Below are 18,234 nucleotides of genomic sequence, written 5' to 3'. Positions count from 1 at the left end.
TGGAAGCATTTAGGAACCACAGCAACTCAACCATGAAGTGGCAGACCACGCAAAGTCAAAGAGCACGGGTCTGCTGAGGACTGAGGTGCAAAAATCACAGAAAAGTCACCAACTCTCTGCTGAGCTCCAAACCTCCTGCGGCATCAGCAGAAGAGTTGTGCGCCGGGGGCTTCGGGGCATGACGCAGCTCCTGTAGGTAATGTGCAAGAAGTCCAGTGCTGTCTGAAAAGGTGGGCAATACAAGTTCAGATGCACAGGATAAAATTATTTCATGAATTACTAAAAAAAAAAAAAACTAAATTTCCCTGCTGTATGGTTCACATATATCATCTTTATCTGTGCTGTAGGTGCTGTATCAAAAATAAAATGTCTAAAAATGTCAAAAATAGAGACAACAGTTACCAGGGATGTACTTTTTTCCCCCTACATGACTATTAGTAAGCGGCATTGACACTTTGATGGAAAATGTAATTCACACAGAAGCTAAAAATATGCCTGTGTAGTATGTGTCTATTTTTAGATTTGACTCTGATACTGGAGAAAACTCAAACTGCACCAATAGAGCGCTCAGGGTCGATTTCTAAACTTCATTAACTGACAAATACTTGCAAACAGGCAATAACAATAAGGCTAAGCATGCATTGAGCTCTCTTTTCAAAACTTTTAATCAAAAACTGCACAAGAAAGCAACATTTTATTGGCAGAAAAGAATATCAGTCTGACACATGTTCAGTTTTCTGGATTTGCAGGGCATGCGCTTTATTAACCTGGAGGTTTTGAAAAGAACACAAGCTGGAAAAAAATGATCATGAGGAAGCAAACATTGGCAAAACATGACAGTGTGATGAGGAGGAAGTGAAAGGGGAGCTCGGGGGGGAAAAAAGGAGAAAGTTTGTGACTTTTTAAACAAATTTAAAAACATGGGGGGAAAAAAACAAAACACTGTTCAGTTGAATGAAACCTGCTTGTTCAAGTGTCGGATTCACAGGGGATTCTGAAAAGTCAACAAGTGAAACAGTCGCCCAATCATAATTAAAGCCATGTTTTAAAATCAGTCACGTCCTCTTTAAACAGGCATCTGCGTGGAAATGTAAATAAGAAGCCAGTAAAGTACCTTTGTGCTGGTTGAACTGTAGCTGTAACCATGCGTTACTTTTTGTTTTGCTTTGTGTTTACCAGCAAAAGCACCTCAAAGGAGACTTAAAGTATGATGTAAATACCAACAGACATTTCGACACAATTTGTCTTCAGTCCTTTAAACTTTCTGTTTCTGTGGAAGTGTTTTTAATCTGTTGTTTCTTGTCAACTTACCAAAAAAAGACTAATAAAATTAGTCAAAATATTTTTAAGCATTTCTAAACTGAATTTAATTTCAAGTAATAGGCGCCACTTGTGCAACCTGAAAGGTCCATGAAACTCATTATTGCTTTGCTTTGGGTAAAAGTCTGTGGCACTGGTACGCAACGTAAGTTACAACATGAAATCCACTGAATATCTTTATTACAGCATATTAATGTTTAAAAAAAAAAAAAAGAGTGACATTAAAAGTTACATGTGTGCCACATTAAAATAAAGATTAACACTGCCTTCTAATCCTTAAGGAGATACATTAGTTATCTATACACTACAGCACTGTTCAGCAGTCTGTGGACAAACTGGAGAACGGCGGCTTTCATTTAAAATCCACAGGACCAATTGGAGCTCGAGGTCGGGGTGTCAAACATAAGGCCTGAGGACCATAATGGGCCCGGCAAAGACTTCAATGGACGGCTTTGGAAAAGATTGCATAGATTTGGAAATTTTTACTGTATTTTCATAAGTTTTGCAGCTTTTTTGACTCACACAGACCTCCCCCATTCATACCACACCAAAGCAGTTAAGTAACAGATTCCTGTTTTTACACTATCAACCAAAAAAAAAAAAAACGTGGGTCCACAGTTTAACAAAAGAGTAATTAACAAAACCTTTACGTTTTATAAATACAGGACAGTCTGGGCAACGTGCTACCACTTTTTCTGCAATTTTACACATTTATCATGTAGAAAAACGATCATGTAGTGTTGAATGTCAGGGATTAAAGGTTTACTTAAATGTTTTTACTGCTCTGGTTCTCTTCAGATCAAAGTGGCCCACAGCATAAAATGAATTTGACATCCCCGATTTAGGTAATTGCCTAAAAAGGCTCTACTTGTAAAGTTTCTTTCTCCAGAGGGGGGACACAATATGTTGCTAAATAAGAAAAGCAAAATTAATTAACAAAATTCTGCAAAATAAAGGGTGCAGCGTTGTGATGCTAATGAATGAAAAGGGTTTAAATACATTTTTATATTATACAGATCCAATAAACACTCAGCTACACAAACAACTCTTCTTCACAGCCAGCGGTTCCTCTTATATTAAACTGCTCAGTAATTCTACATTTAATAGAATAGTGATGAATCATTTCCCGGGCACAGACAAAAAACAAACAAACAAACAAAAAAAGCAGACCACATTAAATGCAGCTCAAACTCCTTTTCCCTTTTCGTTTTATACTCTTTTATAAAATCTTTGAGAAAAGCGTTTATGAGGAACTTTTAACTCGAGACGTCAATTGGATACAGCCGCTGATAGGAAAACGAACATTTCTCAGCTTATTCTCAGTTGCACTTTGCCCTAAAGGAGCAGGACCTTTGTATACATGTGTACGTCACATCCAGGAGTCCAAACTGTTCGGACGCAACTTTACTGATTTTTTTTTTAAAGAAAAAAAAGAAAAAAAAAGGAGAACAACCATCTTTCAGGGGAGCAGTTTTTGGGCATCTGTGTTTAGGAGACAGCTCTACACTCTCTACATCTCTACCTGTGCGTATTATTTCTGTCTGCAGTCAGTTCTGCTGGCACAACAGCGCCCCCTTGTGTCTGAGCCGCTATCGTTTCCTGTCAGCTGAATCAGTCACTGCTTTAGGTCACGACACCGTGAGCTCAAGCGAAAACAACAGACTGTGCGTGCCCACGCTGTACACATACATGGAGTGTGTATATATTCATACCACAAAGGAAAAAGATCAGACTTTCCTCACCATGCTTCCCCCTCCCGCTTCAAGTGTTTTCCAGCCTGACTCATGGTTTTCCGTTGATGCAGGAGTTCTTGCTGCGGCTCAGCCAGGACGGCAGGAGGCTGCGTGGTCTGGGCGGCCGGGCGGAGGCCTGCGCGAGGCGGATCATTCGCGGCGAACGCCACACCTTGATGGTGGAGTCGTCGCTGGCGGACAGCAGCAGCTCCTGGTCGGCGGGGCTGAACGCCACCGAGTTCACCACATCGTCGTGTGCCAGACGCGCCAGACAGATGTTGTAGTGACGGTCCCAGATGTAGCCGTGCTTGTCCTCGGCTCCACTACAGGTGGGAGATTGGAGGGTAAGTCAGAGCGGTTACCGAGCGTTTGATTTAGTGTGTAAACATTTGCAGTGAATATCAATGAAAACTGACAAACACATGAATACGTTTACTTTACTTTGAAATAGATCAAGGTAGTCCCCTGTGAAGCTGGAGCTGTGTGTGGTTACGCAGCGCTTTTACCTCATCAACGTTTCAATCAAATAAATCGTGAATAGTGAGTTTAACAAAACTGTGTTATACATATTTCTATTAAACCAGAGTTCAGAATTTGAGTTATTCAGACATAAACATACAATCACAGCCCACAAACCCCTTAAAACAACAGCATATGATTATTAATATTTATCTATGAACACATTTTATTTCATTTGTGTTCATCTACTAGGTTTTTTTGTCTTTTATTTATTCTTCTGTACACCACTTTGGTCCATGTGGTTGGTTTCAAGTGCTTTACAAATAAACCTGCGATAGTATCGTGTAGTATGGTACAGTATGCGGTATCGTATTTCCCTAAAATGCAAAAGATCACCAGTTTGGGACTAGGAGGAGACACCAACCGAGTCTCAGTTGTGGGTTTCTATCTGGTGAGAAATCTGAAGCAAATCAAACTTGCTGATATATCGGCTGTGGATCTACACTTCACTGCATCTATGAACCTTTGGTCTACCTCTTTTCTTCCTGCCTGGCAACTCTTCAACATCTACTGTCCGTTATGCCCACCATCTCTCCTCCGTACATATCCAAACCAGCTCAATCCGAGCTGTCCTTCTATCCTTGTCACTCTCAACAAAAATCTTCACATGCCATGGGAAATATTTGTTTTTATATAAGTAGTGGGGGAATAATATGGACAGTAAGTGGAAAATCTCTTCATTACAGCACCCATCATACTGAACAGATTCTTCTCGGTTTCGAGGGAAGATTTTGTTTCTGCTTCATTGTTTTCTTTTTGCTCAAACTCACGACTGACACGTCCTGAGTGTAAACCTCAACATCCGAAAGCAGCGTCTTCATTCAAACGAGCTGTCTGATTACTGTTTTAACTTCTGACACACCCCTGTTACTAGAAATAACGTCATGTACAACTGACACACTGTGACGCACTGTGCCAAAACGAAAAAAGGGAATTTCTTACATCCTGAGCAGTGAAATGGTGAGCACGTTTACCCAACACTGCAGTATCGCTTCCTTTTCCGTTGCCCAGTGGAGAGTGGCTCAAGTGTGAAAAACTTCTGTGTCTGAGGAATAAAATAACAAACACACCTGGCAACAAAGTCTCTGCTGACGTCCAGGAAGATGAAGAAGCACTCATCGTTGGGTGTGAAAGCTCGATGAGCGCGCAGGCTTCTTCTCTCCTCTCTCAAACTCTTCAGGTCAATCACGTGCAGGTCGATCTCCTCGGCGATGGGGGGCGGAGACATGGGGTCTGAGATCACACATCCAGCTGGCCAAGCCCGGCTATTAACATACAGGTATCTGACCAATGACAGAGGAGAAGTGATGTTAAACTAAAAAGCTGATACAGGATCAAATAAGCTCAAATGTTTCTCATTTGATTACCTGTGGTCTGGAGAAAGGCCCATGCCAATGATGTGACCGTGGATATCAATAACATGATCCAGGGAATCAAAGAACTCGTCTGAACTTCGCTCTTCGCCGAGAACAGGCCCCGAAGTGGTCATCTGTTCAGGCCTGATTCGCTTAATGCCTGGAAAGTGAAAAAGGAGCTTCCAGGTGAGAGAGGGTTGGCACAATTTTGAGAAAATATCGCAGCGTTGCTGAATAACTTTGTTACCTATCTGGTGAGGGGAGTATGTAAGGCTGCCGGTGGTGAAGAGTAAGTACGTTTTGTCTTCTTCCCCAGACTCGGACGGCTCAGTGAGGCTGGGGTCAGGGGGCTTCGTGTAGGCTCTGCCCATCAACTGAGCCACCTGGGTCTCAATCTCCAGCTCCTTCTGCCCCACGTTTTTTCGGCTCTGGGAGGAAGAAGGAAAGTGCAACAAAAGAAATTGAATTTAAAAAATGAAAAAGCTAAAAAAACCAAAACAAAAGCCAAACAGATTCTTTACATGTATAACGTGCTCCAGTCCCGACATGGTCGGCTGAGGGAGACGAGGACTGGGGAGGCCGTGACTTCTCGCTCCCCTCTGGCACTCTTCCTCCTCTTCTTGCTCCTCTTCTTCCTCGCTACCGGACGTTGCCAAGTCAAAGAGGAGAGGCTGGTGGTGGTGCTGCTGCTGCCCCTTCTGCCTTCGGGCCTGAGACTGAGCTTCATAGTCCAACAGCAAGTCCGGGTTATCGTGCCGCCGACAGTGGGCCACCATCACCGTGCGAATGGTGCTGGCGTTGATGTTCTGGATCTTGAAAAGGCGCTTGACCACGTTGACGTTCTCCGATTCGATATCCTGTTGCAGAAAAGGAACGTTTATTTTTTGTTTTTCCCCTGGAAACCCACCGCTGCACATGCTCACATATATTCATAACCACGAGCTCCTCGATTTTATTGAATTTGCTGAATATACGCAAGATTTTAGAGATGTGTGAGTCTGTGCTCCAAAACAAGAGCAAACCCACAGAGCACTGCCATATTAAAATTAAATAGAAACAAATGTTTACAGTCTGCTGCTTTGAAAAAAAGAAAACAAACCAAATTTCTCAGAGTTATTGAAAGAAACCAAATGGATTAATACCTCACCAACAGTCTTTGATACTGAAAAAGAAAAATAACACCACCTTTCTACTAATGTGTGGATGCAATCTTTGTTTTCTCAGCTGTTGGGAGGTTTTTCCGCTCACGGTCATGTAAGCACCTACTTGATAACACACAAGATCCTGTTTTCTAGATCCTCCTCCTCACTTTCATAACCTGAGCCTTTAGTTTCTCTGCCCCAAAACTTTGGGATATGCCTACACCGGATCTCCGGACCATAAATCCCATGTATTCAGAACCGTTCATTATGACATGGCCTTAGTCTACAATCTATTGATCAGTTTTTACAGTTTAGTGGTTTTATGTGTTTTATTATCATTTAAGCGTGTATATGTTTTTAATTTCCTAGACTAATGTAAGCTGTCTTTGAGGGCTTTTCATGATCTCAAACGCATCTTACAATTAGTTGCTTTCTACCTGTGCAAACACACTCTAGTTAGACTCACATGTTGACAGTGAAAATAGGTTAAATCAGGGGAAACACACATTTTCCACTCGACTACACATATTGCTCATTTCCTCCTTTATGATAACTGCATGGCAGATTTTATAATAATAATATCAAGGCTACAGTCTATGGTCTCACCTGGAAGGCTTTATTGAGCCAGAGCACAGAGCAGGATGTCATGTTGCCTATCCAGTGCAGGTTTCCAGATATCAGGTGGGTCTCATTCAGCCAGCAGCCAAAGACATCATAGGGCTTGTTCCGGACCCGCGACAACAGCGTGTAATTTTCTGTAGCAACGCATCGAATGGGGAGAGCGTCACAGAGAACACGTTAACCTGTTAGCAGTCGGACGTACCGCCCACGGTACATTGGATGGTTTAGGGGACTAATTGGACTGCTAAGGGGTTAATGAACAAATGCAGCTTAGACTAGCACGTGACGTTTTAAATGACTTGTCAGTTCGATGAGTAACCCTGAGCATAACCTCATAGTTGGAGAGTTGGATAATGAAGTTGGGTGAAGGCTCTTACACCATAAAATGTGACCAAAAATGGCATTTAACATGGAAGTTCATTCAGAAATGTAATTATTAATCGCAAAATTTAAAAAAAGTATTTTTTCCTTCTTTGAGCCTGAACTATGTAAATCAAATCAAGCTATTTAATGATGTTCATGAGGTTTCAAAAGCAATTCGGAGTATGTCATGGTTCCTACCTAGACTGATGACAGCGATTTCTCCTGATGACGAGTGGTGTGGTCCCAGGTAGACACCCGAGACGAGCAGCAGGCTGTCATCAGCGTTGAACTGGGAGAACTGGGTGTAGCCCCAGTTAAACTGCCGCATGCTGGAGCTGTGCACCAAGGAGATATTACCATCTGGCCGCTCAGTGTCCCATAGCTGCACACAGGAAGAGAGAAGATGTGAGAGAATGTGCAGGATGGATATTGATAAGACTTTAGAGAAACCAACGCCACTATCGGTTTTGCTCACAGGGCTGAATATTTAGCAAGTCCCTCGTCTATTCTTGGTAATATTCTGTGAGAAATAAAAAATGGCCTATGCAAGCTTTCAGCATCACCATTTCTATAAAAACTTCTTAGAGCACGAAACTTTTTGACACTACTCATCATTTTCCTTGAACCACTGCAGTCACAGATGACACTGATCACTGTTAGACAAATAAGAATTTTTTTTCTAATTAATCACGACTCTACGAACAGTATTTAACCAAAAAATAGAAAGATTTTGTCCCAGAAAGTTGACTCTGTTCATCTGGATGAAGCGTTTTCAGTGGGAAGCGCTGGATGATTGAGCAGGAATCATGACTCTCCACTACACTTCTATTCGTCCTCTCAACACTTTATTTTTTTCTTTGCGTGATGGTATTGAGTACTTCAGTTGTGCCATTGGTTGTCCACTAATTTCCGCGAGCACTGCTGCATACTTTGCACTTTATGGCCTGGAGTAATACTCACTATGTATTTGGACAGCAAGACATTGCTGCACAGGTAGTCAGACATTTTCCCTTACTCTGTTTGCACTGTTTGTGCAAGTTGCCACTGATCTTCTGCAACAACCCCCCCAGATGAGTAAAATACCTAAAATTGAGTAAAAGTGTCCCCTTGTCCTCCATAGACAATAAGAAACCTCAGCAGCATATCTTACCTTAACAGTACAGTCTTTTGAGCAGGAGGAGAAGCGGTGACCCCGATGAGAGAAAGCCAGGTGAAGGACTTGGTCGGTGTGCTCTCTCAGAGTTTGAACCTCCACACAGGGGATGCAGTCAAACAGACGCTTGAACTCCCTGTACCACGATACAGCCGCTGCACACAGGCAGGTTTTGGAATTAATGAGAGAACATTTCAGCAGTAACTAAATTCCTCTCAGAAACAAATAAATAATAAAGATATTTACCAGGGTGCCGGGGTACCAAGCGGGGAATGCGGTAGTAGCTGTAGAACAGCTCCCTCCACAGGAACTCATCTCTGGAGACAGCCAGCCACTGTCGGCAGGTCAGACCAGCTCTCAGCACAGCATCATGGGGCAGACGCAGAAAGATCTCCAACACCAGGCTGTCCGGCAGAACTGGGCCACACTCCATCCTAACATCCTGAGTAACACGCACACACGGGTATAGTATAGTGCTGTGCAAAGGTTTCAGGCACAAAGTATAAAAGAGCCAACTTTTTATGAAGCTTTTTGGCTTTGTGTTTGAGCAGTCTGTGTCTGCATTCAGGTTTAAAAAAAATAAAAAATCTGCTAGGATACCAAAATAGGGAACTCATTTGTCGATGTGCATCTCGAAATCATCAAAACAGGAAGTCTTGTCTCAGATATCTCTGGCCCGGAAATATTGACCATTGTCTCCAGAGGGAAAAATTAGCTGATGGATTCCCGGACTGCTACATATTAGGTGATGATGATTAATTAGTCCCTGTTGTTGTTAGAAAAATTAGCAGCAATATTATATCTCAGGGTTTCATCTGAATATAAGCCATTCTCTGACTAATAGCAAAGAGGTTTTGGCCAGAGAAAAACCACAAGGACAATGATTTAAAAAATACATTTTTAAGCACTTTAAATGAGGTTTGTGGAGTATTTCCCAAGAGGTAAGAGATGGGGTACACCCTCAACAGTCTACACGTCCGTAAAGTAAACTTAAAATATATTTTTGATCATTAAATGGTCAGAAATGGCAGGAAAATGTACAGAATTGCAACTTTATCTTGACCAATCACGCTTATCTATGTGGTCTAACTCCAAAAGCCCATTTTAAGCCAGGAAGGAAACTGGACAGTTTCTGTGAGCTTCTTTCAACTCCAAATTAAAGCTGTCCAAACAAATATTTTTATGACTGCACATTTATAATCCTTTTTATGTTATCCATGTGAGTATATTGCATTTTATATTCTATTTGCTGTATTTTGGTTGAGATTCAACCAAGGATAAAAAACCTCATTCACTGCTTTATAAAACACACAATGTAAAATAAAGACATCACTCAGGCTCCATGAGATTAACTCCTATTCTGACTCCAGTCAGTTGAGATATGACTGAAATTCTATTTTTATTATTTATTGCACGAGCTGTAAAGAACAAATACAGATCCAGCTTCTAGCATTAGCGTTTTCTGTTCATTTCAGCTCAATTATAATGAAAATTTCAGCTACACTTTTAAAATAAAATAACCAGTCAGGGTGCTGCATATTTTTGTGGCTCCACCATTAATGAGATTATCTGAAGCCAGACAGCTGTTGACAGCTGTTGCAGCGCAAAGACAGCGGCCCATTAAAGACATCATCATGATGTCAGTGAACCTACGACCTGCCCTCATCCTTAAAACCTGCTTTATTTGCAGAATTTTGAAAGGAAGGGAGAGCTGACATGTCGAGTCCTGTTCACAGCAGCTGGAACAGGGCCATGTTAGCGTGGCATTTCCTTACATCACAAAAGTGCAAAACGGAAAATTTTACGTGAACTGAGTTTTTAAAAATGTGATCGACACCCTCTCCAACTTTGGAGTAAACGTCCCCAGCTCTTCCGTGAGGGACCGTCGTGAAACGATGACCTAACATGGACATTTTATGTCGGGTACTATGTTTACAGTGAAATCAAACCAGTCTAGCCTTCCTCCTCACAAACCGGACATCTGTAGAAATACGTTTTAAGTAGTAAACGTTTGTATTTGTTTGCCAGTCTAAATTGGAAAAGAGTTTCGTTTTCAGCTACAGCAGAAGACTATGTAGCTAGCTTTAAGCGAGCTAACTTATTAAGAATGCAGCTAGCTGTTAGCTGACATTTGTTTTCAACTTTTAGCTGCGCCCGGCAACACTCAATATTGACTGCTAGCTGCTAATTTTACAACTAAAAGCTTTCGTTGACTAATTTAAAGAGCCTCGCTTCATACAGGTTTAATGACACAACCCACCTGCTGGATCAGAGTATGTTGGAGAGAAAAATCCAACGGCTAGCCAGCGCTAAACGCTAGCCACAGAAAATGACAACAATCCTGCAGCAGCTACGAGGCGGACAGACGCTACTAATAGATGGCAGAATAATCGATACACACACAGAGGAACTTTAACGTATGCAGTCCGACAGAAGAGTTCGGAAAAATTGATTTAAAAGTCAAAAGTAAAGATAAAGAATAAATGTTGTGTCATATTGAGATTACTAAAGCAACTCTATTTTATTTAACTGCATAATCGTTTTCTTCTTCTTTCAGCTTCTCCCTTTAGGGGTCGCCACAGCTGATCATCTGCATCACTCTAGTATCCTGTTATGTCACACCAAACCTCTGTATGTTCCCCTTCTGTGGTCGTCCTCTTTTGTTTGGCAGCTTCATCATTAACATCCTCTGCACATGTCAGCCTTGTCTTTCTAATTGTGTCTCCAAACCCCCCAACCCGCTGAGATACTCCTCTCTAATCTTAACATCTCAGGTCTCACTGTCATCTTGTAAGCCTTTGCTTGCTGCTATCTATCAGTCACAAGTCAACCCTGACACTCGTCTCCACCCACCTCCACCTTTTTTCTTCACCACTGTCTCCTGCTCATTCGCACACATGTATTCGGTTTTGCTTCGACTGACTTTTATTCCTCTTCTCTCCAGAGGATACCTTCACCTCTCCATGCTCTCTTCCATCTGCTGTGACCGTTCATCAACTCCTCAAAGTCCTCCTTCCACCTTCCTGACACACACTTTTCTCTCTTTCTTTCTTTAATCACGCAAAGCTGCTGCTAATCCTTTCCAGCTCGATCCCTCTGTCTAACCAATCGATGCAAAATCTTTTGTCTCCTTCCTTAAGACATAAAAGTAACTTCAACAAAGTTAACTCGGCCTGTTCAGCATTTACACTTAGGATATTTTATGACTCATATCATCATCATCATCATCATCATCTCCAACTCTGAATTTGATATGTTTAGTTAGATGAGAGACAGAGAAGAAAACTCAGTTTCTGCTAATAGATATAACACATTTTTGGGTAGTTTTTTACTCTTGTTTATGTTTTTTTTTATGTAAAGTGATGCAACACACACAAACAGACATACACAAATAATGTGATTGTTTTGATGAATGCAAAAAGAGAAATGCAAAAAGAAAACTCATAAAATAAACTGTTTACTTTATTTCTCCAACCTCGTTTCAGCTCTAAGATTTATGTTGACATGGTGACGTTGGATGGAAAATTAAGAAAAAGCTGATGGAAAACTTTTTTTCATATGAGTGTAAAAATATACACCACCCCTATAAAAAGCCATTTTATTAGCATCAGTAAATTATCTCATTTTCTTTTCTTGCCCATGAAGTAAGCAGACAATGGAGAAATGAAGGGCAGTAACAGGAGTGGTGGCTCGTGGTAAACTGACACCCCAGTTGTGTACTGAAGCCTGTGTGACTGAAAAATAGCTGAGTCATTAGGTTGGCACTGTCACTGCACATATAACACTGACTACTGACCAGCTACACAAGATCTGAGACAAGACTGACCGGTGAAGAAAACACTGACGTGGAGCCATGCTGTGACTGATATGTTCTGGTAAGATTTTAAATTTCCCTAGATTTTTTCCTAAAGTTTTAAACATAAAGATTTATTATTGAATATATTTATTAATTAAATAATGTGAGTAATGCATTTATTTTTGTTTAGATAAGCAACATTTTCACCGCTGTTTTATTTTTTTAATGAAATAAAGACGTAAAACATTGACATGCATCCTGGGTGAATGTGTTAATGGCATATGTTACACCTGATAGGGATCAGTTTACCTGCTGCACCATTATCTCAGCAGAAGAGGCTAGGCTAATGCTGCAACAGATAACAGACAGATAAAGTTTCTGTCTTTATTTAGCGCTGCACAATGTGGCTGCCTGGGTCGTGTCTTGCTGTTGCTCCTCAGCAAAGGACGGGACATCATCAGGAGAGGCATACAAGTGTAAAGGTGTTCATCATTGGGTAACATGGTATCATTTCAGAACAATAATCTGCAGAGTTGTCCTAAACATGCTGTTACTTACCTCGTTCTCCAGGAAAGCAAGTGTGGACAGTGTCTGATGATGCAGCGACATCCAGTCAAAAGCCTTCCTAATTCCTCTCAGCGGTGCGGAGAGGAACGACAGCCACATTTTCTCCACCCGGACACCCTGCAAAGTGTTTAATCTCCGCTCTGGTCTGACTCTGTGTTGCTCTGTGCTTGTTATAATGATGACTTATCTAAAAACTCCTGTTTGGGAAGCTGGATAATGTCTGACAGCTGACAAATACAGCAGCATCAGTCAGGTCATCATGTCACATCATGACTTTAACCAATAAAGAGTTGTGCAGGATGTTTCATTTTGTATTTCCTGGTGTGTTTCCAGTAAAGTAGTGATTTCCAGTATTTGCCAAAAAAAAAGAAACGAAAAGAAAAGAAGAACGACGATTGCTCGTACAAAGCGAGGCTGCAATCAGTTTTCAGTAAAGTGACTTTTATTTATCGAGCTAAAAAGTGTCACTGACATAAAAATTGTCTTTTTCTAGAGAGATCTGGCCAAGAGTGGGGCAGAAAATGCAACAAATATAAAATAACAGTCGTATAAAAATATCTGAAGTGGCCAAAAAGGACTGGACTGGTTATAATAGAGAGCACACAGGAGTTACAGTAACAGACAATCATATAACCCCTACAGTCTATTTACCAATATGAGCAAAGATAGCACATAAAAAACACACAAAATGACCTTTTTGTGAAACCATCTCTTCTCTCTAGTGTCTCTGGCGCCATCCTGTGGAAGAAACTGTTTCAGGCTGTAGAACTTGTTGGGGATCAGTCTGCTGAGCGTGCAGGATTATAAAAATATTTCCAAGGTTTATGAAAACACCATGGCAACGCAGGAAATATGCACTGATCATAAAAACACGCCAACTACTTGTTAATGGGATTACACCAAATATGTTAAAGTATCCATGTCGGTCAGTACTTTGATACTGTACACTGCATATTAACTTTTTATTGTTAAAATTCAGCACCTCATCTTCTGGTAACTGACCATGATGAGGCAAATGATCAATAGTGGGTCATTGACAATCTTAAGGGACAACTTCCACTGGGGATTAAACACCAGGGGCTCTCCACCATTTGGTTTTAGAATTGAAGAAGCTTCTTGGCTGAGAGGTGAAACGTCTTCAAGAAACTGAAAGAACTCCGGTCGCTTTCTTTCCAAGCTCCTTAGATGCCCATCTAACTACTTATAATAATTGTTATGATGCAAAGATTATTACAAGTCCAGGCCAAAAATGATGAGCCAATGAGCTAGAGAAGCATCTACGTTTTTGAACATTATGTTTCATCCCTTTTTGCCTCCATTTATATGTATTTTAAAAAACAAACAAACACATGGGCAACAAACACTCCGAAACCCAGAGACACAGACACAGCCAAAAAAGCTTAATCCTGAGGCACACGCAACATTTCAGAAGAACAACTTCACTGATTTAATTCACTAAATTCTTCTCCTGCATGCTGACGATAGGGAGAGGACTCAAACCAATATCATTTATTCTATGTTTCTATTTTATATGTTGACTTTCCTTTAAATATTTGGATCAGTTGTAGAAAGTAAAGAAAGAATCTAACCGTCCAGGGAAACATGATGCTTTTACATATGATAATAAAACTTGGGCATATGGTTAATGATGAACTAATGTATGAAAATAACTGAAACACCACCACATGCAATATCATATCATTTATTTAGAATAGAAGAAAGCACAAATGTATTTACATTCACATGTACAGTAGCATACAATTCCATTTTTTATATAATTACCTAACTCTCCAAAGTACCCAGTCTGTACAACGTTAAAGTGACTATTTTAGTTTACAGTGTGGAACAATGCAGCGGAAACCATGTACATCCCTTTGTTTCACATGACTGTACACATCTGTGATGGTACTTTACACCTGAGCTGGTGAGGATTTGATGCAAACATATCAATTAGATTTAAGGATTACGCACAGAATCACTGATAACAAATGATATAAAAACGAAATATGGGTTGTCTTTTCTCTCTTTCTTTCATCTCCCAAAACACAAAAATTAAAGCATGATTTCTGACAAAAAGAAACACGCAAAAACAAATTAGGCGAGAAATGCTTTCACCGTCACCTCGACTCGTGTTTTCCTTTCACTGAGCACCCTTTGCTCTAATCGGCTCTAATCTAAAGTGCAACGTCGTCCTGCCTGGCAGTCCTTCCAGTGTTTCCGTCATCATAGCACCATGGTTGGGATGTGGTGCACCAGGGGCATCTGGTGGGGTACGGCTGTCATTTGTGGGGGAGGAGGGGACACCTGGGAGGACGCATCGGCTCCGGCAGCCACTGGTTTGTGCCGTGCGCTCTTCTGGTGCGCCCGGAGGCCCGCCAGCTGGGAGTACGCGCTCTGGCACACGTGGCACTTGTAGGGCCGCTCGCCGGTGTGCAGGCGCACGTGGTTGCGCAGAGTGGACGACTGGCTGAAGCGCCGGTTGCAGAAGCGACAGACGAAGGGCTTGTCCAGAGTGTGAATGCGCATGTGCGAGCGCAGGTTGCTGCGGGAGTTGAAGCCGCGGTGGCAGATGACGCAGCGCATCCGACCCGTGGATGAAGAGGGGGTGGCGGAGGAGGAGGAGGAGGAGGGGGAGCACGAGGAAGGGCCGTCACAGGGGTGGGAGTCATCTGGGGAGAAAAAAAAAGCAGGAGATGTTTGAAAACCTTTTCAGCTCGAGTTTCACGTGGTTACCGTGATTTTTTTTTTTTTAAGTAGCTCCTTTTTCATTCACAGTGAAATAAAACCTGCTTCTCACCATTTCTGCCTTTCTTCTGGTGTTCTTCTTCGGTTCCGGGAACTCCAGGGATTCCCAGGAACGTGTTCTGAGTGTTTCCATACCAGACAAGCAGCTCTTGGTCTGGCGGGATGGTCTGAGAGGGAAAAGGCGAGATAAAAAAAAATATCAGTTAGACATCGTGAAATTTCGATTAGTTGCTCTGTGAATGATGCAAATGACAAAGAAAGAAATCACGGGTTAAGTTCTTATTCTAGCCAGCAGGTGGCACCTGCATTTTACACGCTTAGAGGTATTTTAATGCCATGGGCATGTTACAGCTGCTATCTGGACTGAACCTAAGTGCGTCCTCACCTCCACGGCCTTGTAGAAGATGCTGCTGCCGATCTGCACCACCTCCAGGTTTTGCTCCTGCTCATTCCGGGCACACTTGATGTAAGTCATCCAGCTGCGCTGATCCTCCTGACTGGCGTCGATGAAATAACGCACTGTGCCGTCTTCGTTGAACACCTGAGCGCACAAGGCAATAATAAGTGGGAGAAATTTATAAAGAGTCCGACTAAGGAATTTGGATAACACGGGCCTCATCAGGCTGCGGGAAGAACAAATGAAGTTAGAAGCTCACCTCCCACATGAGATTGTTGTTTTTGAATAGGTCCACGTGTTCAGGGGACAGGAGCCTCCCTGTGAATGGGCCCATCTCGGTGCCGGCTTTGATCCAGGTCTTCGAGAAGATGCCCAGACCCTCACCGGGGATCGAGCTCTGGGCGATGATCACCTCACTGGGCAGCACCAGGCTGGACAGCTTCTGCACCTCTACGAATATAAAGAGGAAGAAACGTGAGAATGTTTTGTTTTGTTGTGTTGTTTTTTTTATAAGGAAGTTAAAATACTGAGAGCAGCTGGTCAGTTTAGATGATACCGCGTACTATGAATCTTTGTGTCAGTTAAAGGGCATGGGAGCCAGATCACTGTGGTCGGGAGACGTTCAGCACCAAAGCTTTGCTGGAAAAAAGTCCTTAAAGCAGCAAATGAACTGGATCTTATTTTAGTCACGAAATATTAAGCTACACCTCATCCTCCGTTTAATTCGATTATCTGGCTGAATTGAAACTTTTTGTTGTGCAAAAGCCTCTCGGAAAGCATTTTCATCCGCAACAGAAAGGAGGGAGGAAAAAAAGAAAATCGTGCTTCTTTAATGTCAAAATCAAAGATTTTTTTTATTACTCGGCTGGCAAAAAAAAAAAATCCCGTCCGAATAGGGGTTAAATGGTCCTCTATTGCGCAGGGTCCAACAATTTGTCATGCTTCAGATGTGATATTCATTAAAGTTTACTGGAAAAGAAACGGCTAATTCCAAATTCATTATCCTTTTAAGAACTTTGTAGCAATAAATTTGCACTGAATGAAACGCGGACTTGTTAAAAGCCTCAGGAATTTCTGCAACAAAAAAATGGAAAGGCGATTAGATGGTTGACATGCAATGAATAGCATTAGATTTAGCCTTCACGGTGCATTATGTGAGGAACAGCAAATCTTTTAAGGAGAGAGAAAGAGAAAGGCTCCGGAGCCCCATAGCTGCCAAGAGAGGAAAAGAGACTGTCCGGAGATTGATGAATGCAGGATAAAAAAAGAAAAAGAAAGAAAAAGAAAAACCCGGGGACATCTTAAAGAAAGGAAACCTTTCACTCCGCGAGGTTTAAGTGGAAACTTTCCCAGGTCAAGCACAAAGTTAACCAAATGAATTTAATGCTCCGCGTCTTTCAGTTACACGCCTAACAAGCCTCCAGCGCGAGGTCTCGGAGCTGGGGAAGGGTTAACGCGTTAAATGGGTCGAAATAAAAGCAGAAAAAAATTGGGAGAAAACGTGGAAAGCAGCGAGGAGTCAGGGAAAGTTTAGGACGTAAGCGCTGTAGAAGGCCAGTAACAGGTCCGTGTTTATAGCGATGAAAATAAATGAGAATTTTGAGAGAGAGAAAATCTATGGGGGAAAAAATACAAAGTTTTATTGTCGGCTTTGATTAACGAAGAAAGATGATTTGATCAAATACTTCCAAAAATGTGTCCTACAGCCATAAAGGTGTAGGACATGTGTCCCCAAATCAAGGGGACCTTTTACGCACAACCTGGTGTAACGAAAACAAACCAATCTGCATTAAAAAAAAAAACACAAACCCGCACTGCAGTGTGGGTAAACATTTGAATGAAATAGTAGAGCATCAGCAGCTCAGCCTACCTCCAGCGAAGGACTGAGCCAAGACTTCGGCGGTAAAGGCGGTCTTGGGGCTGCTGCCGGTGCTGCCCTGCCGCTCCTCCGCCAGGTGTTCGCCCAGCACGTTCCTCCACCTGCCGTACAGGAAACTGTGCAGGATGTCCGATGTGATCACGTCCGACAGCGAGCGACTGGGACACTTAAATCCAGATTTTAGAGCCAAAGCGTCGGTGGGTAGCACGGAGCCCATGTTGTAAGACGAGTTAAAAAAAAACACAAAGAGCGAGGAGGGGAAAAATCAACCCAGAAATGATGATAAGTGAAGCTGCAGCGAGCGGAGGAGAAGAAGGAGAAGAAGAAGTGGACACACAGGGAGCTGCTCTTCAGTCCGCCCCTCTCTCTGCTCCAAACTGTGCGCAGTAAAGCTGCCCTGCCTGGTTGTGGGGGTCTCTTTATATAAGTGGCTAGTGTGACCCCTGTCTAATTACTTATTAATGACACACCCCTCACCGCGTGGACCTGCCTGCTGCACGGCAACAAACCAGCAGAGACATTAAAACCAACGGAGACAGAGGAGGGGAGAGTGAGGGGAGGCAGGGAGGGTGGGTCAGCGGAGGGGCAAACTTTACTTTGGTAATTATCCGCACATAAAGCTGCATATTAAATTAACACACATG

The 18,234-nt window shown here is 42.2% G+C and overlaps 2 protein-coding genes and 1 long non-coding RNA gene across 4 annotated transcripts; 1 reads left to right on the top strand and 2 right to left on the bottom strand.

The window, feature by feature from the left end:
• Positions 1 to 162: 162 nt before the first annotated feature.
• fbxw5 (F-box and WD repeat domain containing 5) lies at positions 163 to 10,570 on the bottom strand. Of its 2 annotated transcripts, XM_005720480.1 has the most exons (11): positions 10,467 to 10,570; positions 8,453 to 8,648; positions 8,204 to 8,361; positions 7,252 to 7,435; positions 6,676 to 6,824; positions 5,449 to 5,784; positions 5,175 to 5,355; positions 4,940 to 5,087; positions 4,643 to 4,855; positions 3,063 to 3,376; positions 163 to 222 (listed from the first exon to the last, which is right to left on the bottom strand). In XM_005720480.1, the coding sequence occupies exons 2-10, from the start codon at positions 8,637 to 8,639 to the stop codon at positions 3,103 to 3,105; spliced, it is 1,830 nt and encodes a 609-aa protein (XP_005720537.1). In that variant the 5' UTR covers positions 8,640 to 8,648; positions 10,467 to 10,570; the 3' UTR covers positions 163 to 222; positions 3,063 to 3,102. The 2 variants fall into 2 exon arrangements, with proteins under 2 accessions (XP_005720537.1, XP_013765698.1); XM_013910244.1 differs by lacking the exon at positions 163 to 222 and having other exon boundaries at positions 2,748 to 3,376.
• Positions 10,571 to 11,861: 1,291 nt separating this feature from the next.
• On the top strand, positions 11,862 to 12,867 carry LOC102205741 (uncharacterized). The gene is made up of 3 exons (XR_311394.1): positions 11,862 to 12,081; positions 12,395 to 12,484; positions 12,573 to 12,867. It is a non-coding gene; the product is annotated as an uncharacterized LOC102205741 (long non-coding RNA).
• A 1,748-nt stretch (positions 12,868 to 14,615) lies between these two features.
• prdm12a (PR domain containing 12a) lies at positions 14,616 to 17,962 on the bottom strand. The gene is made up of 5 exons (XM_005720479.1): positions 17,582 to 17,962; positions 15,971 to 16,161; positions 15,700 to 15,855; positions 15,367 to 15,481; positions 14,616 to 15,238 (listed from the first exon to the last, which is right to left on the bottom strand). Exons 1-5 carry the CDS (start codon positions 17,805 to 17,807, stop codon positions 14,793 to 14,795), a joined length of 1,134 nt encoding a protein of 377 aa, XP_005720536.1. The 5' UTR covers positions 17,808 to 17,962; the 3' UTR covers positions 14,616 to 14,792.
• Between the last annotated feature and the right edge of the window lie 272 nt (positions 17,963 to 18,234).

Source organism: Pundamilia nyererei, unplaced genomic scaffold (assembly GCF_000239375.1).
Source record: "Pundamilia nyererei isolate P.nyererei 1_Seehausen unplaced genomic scaffold, PunNye1.0 scaffold00002, whole genome shotgun sequence".
Taxonomy (NCBI): domain Eukaryota; kingdom Metazoa; phylum Chordata; class Actinopteri; order Cichliformes; family Cichlidae; genus Pundamilia; species Pundamilia nyererei.
The sequence above is the reverse complement of the archived record's forward strand: the minus strand, read 5'-3'. Positions and strand labels throughout refer to the sequence as shown.

Excerpts from the sequence above, each read along its gene's own strand:
- fbxw5 (XM_005720480.1), bottom strand. The coding sequence starts at position 8,639 with ATGGAGTGTGGCCCAGTTCTGCCGGACAGCCTGGTGTTGGAGATCTTT. Across the intron at positions 6,825-7,251 it reads AATCGCTGTCATCAGTCTAG|AAAATTACACGCTGTTGTCG; the intron begins GTAGGAACCATG and ends GCGTTGCTACAG. Across the intron at positions 3,377-4,642 it reads AGCAGAGACTTTGTTGCCAG|TGGAGCCGAGGACAAGCACG; the intron begins GTGTGTTTGTTA and ends TCCCACCTGTAG.
- prdm12a (XM_005720479.1), bottom strand. The coding sequence starts at position 17,807 with ATGGGCTCCGTGCTACCCACCGACGCTTTGGCTCTAAAATCTGGATTT. Across the intron at positions 15,856-15,970 it reads ACAACAATCTCATGTGGGAG|GTGTTCAACGAAGACGGCAC; the intron begins GTGAGCTTCTAA and ends TTGTGCGCTCAG. Across the intron at positions 15,482-15,699 it reads TCTTCTACAAGGCCGTGGAG|ACCATCCCGCCAGACCAAGA; the intron begins GTGAGGACGCAC and ends TTTCCCTCTCAG.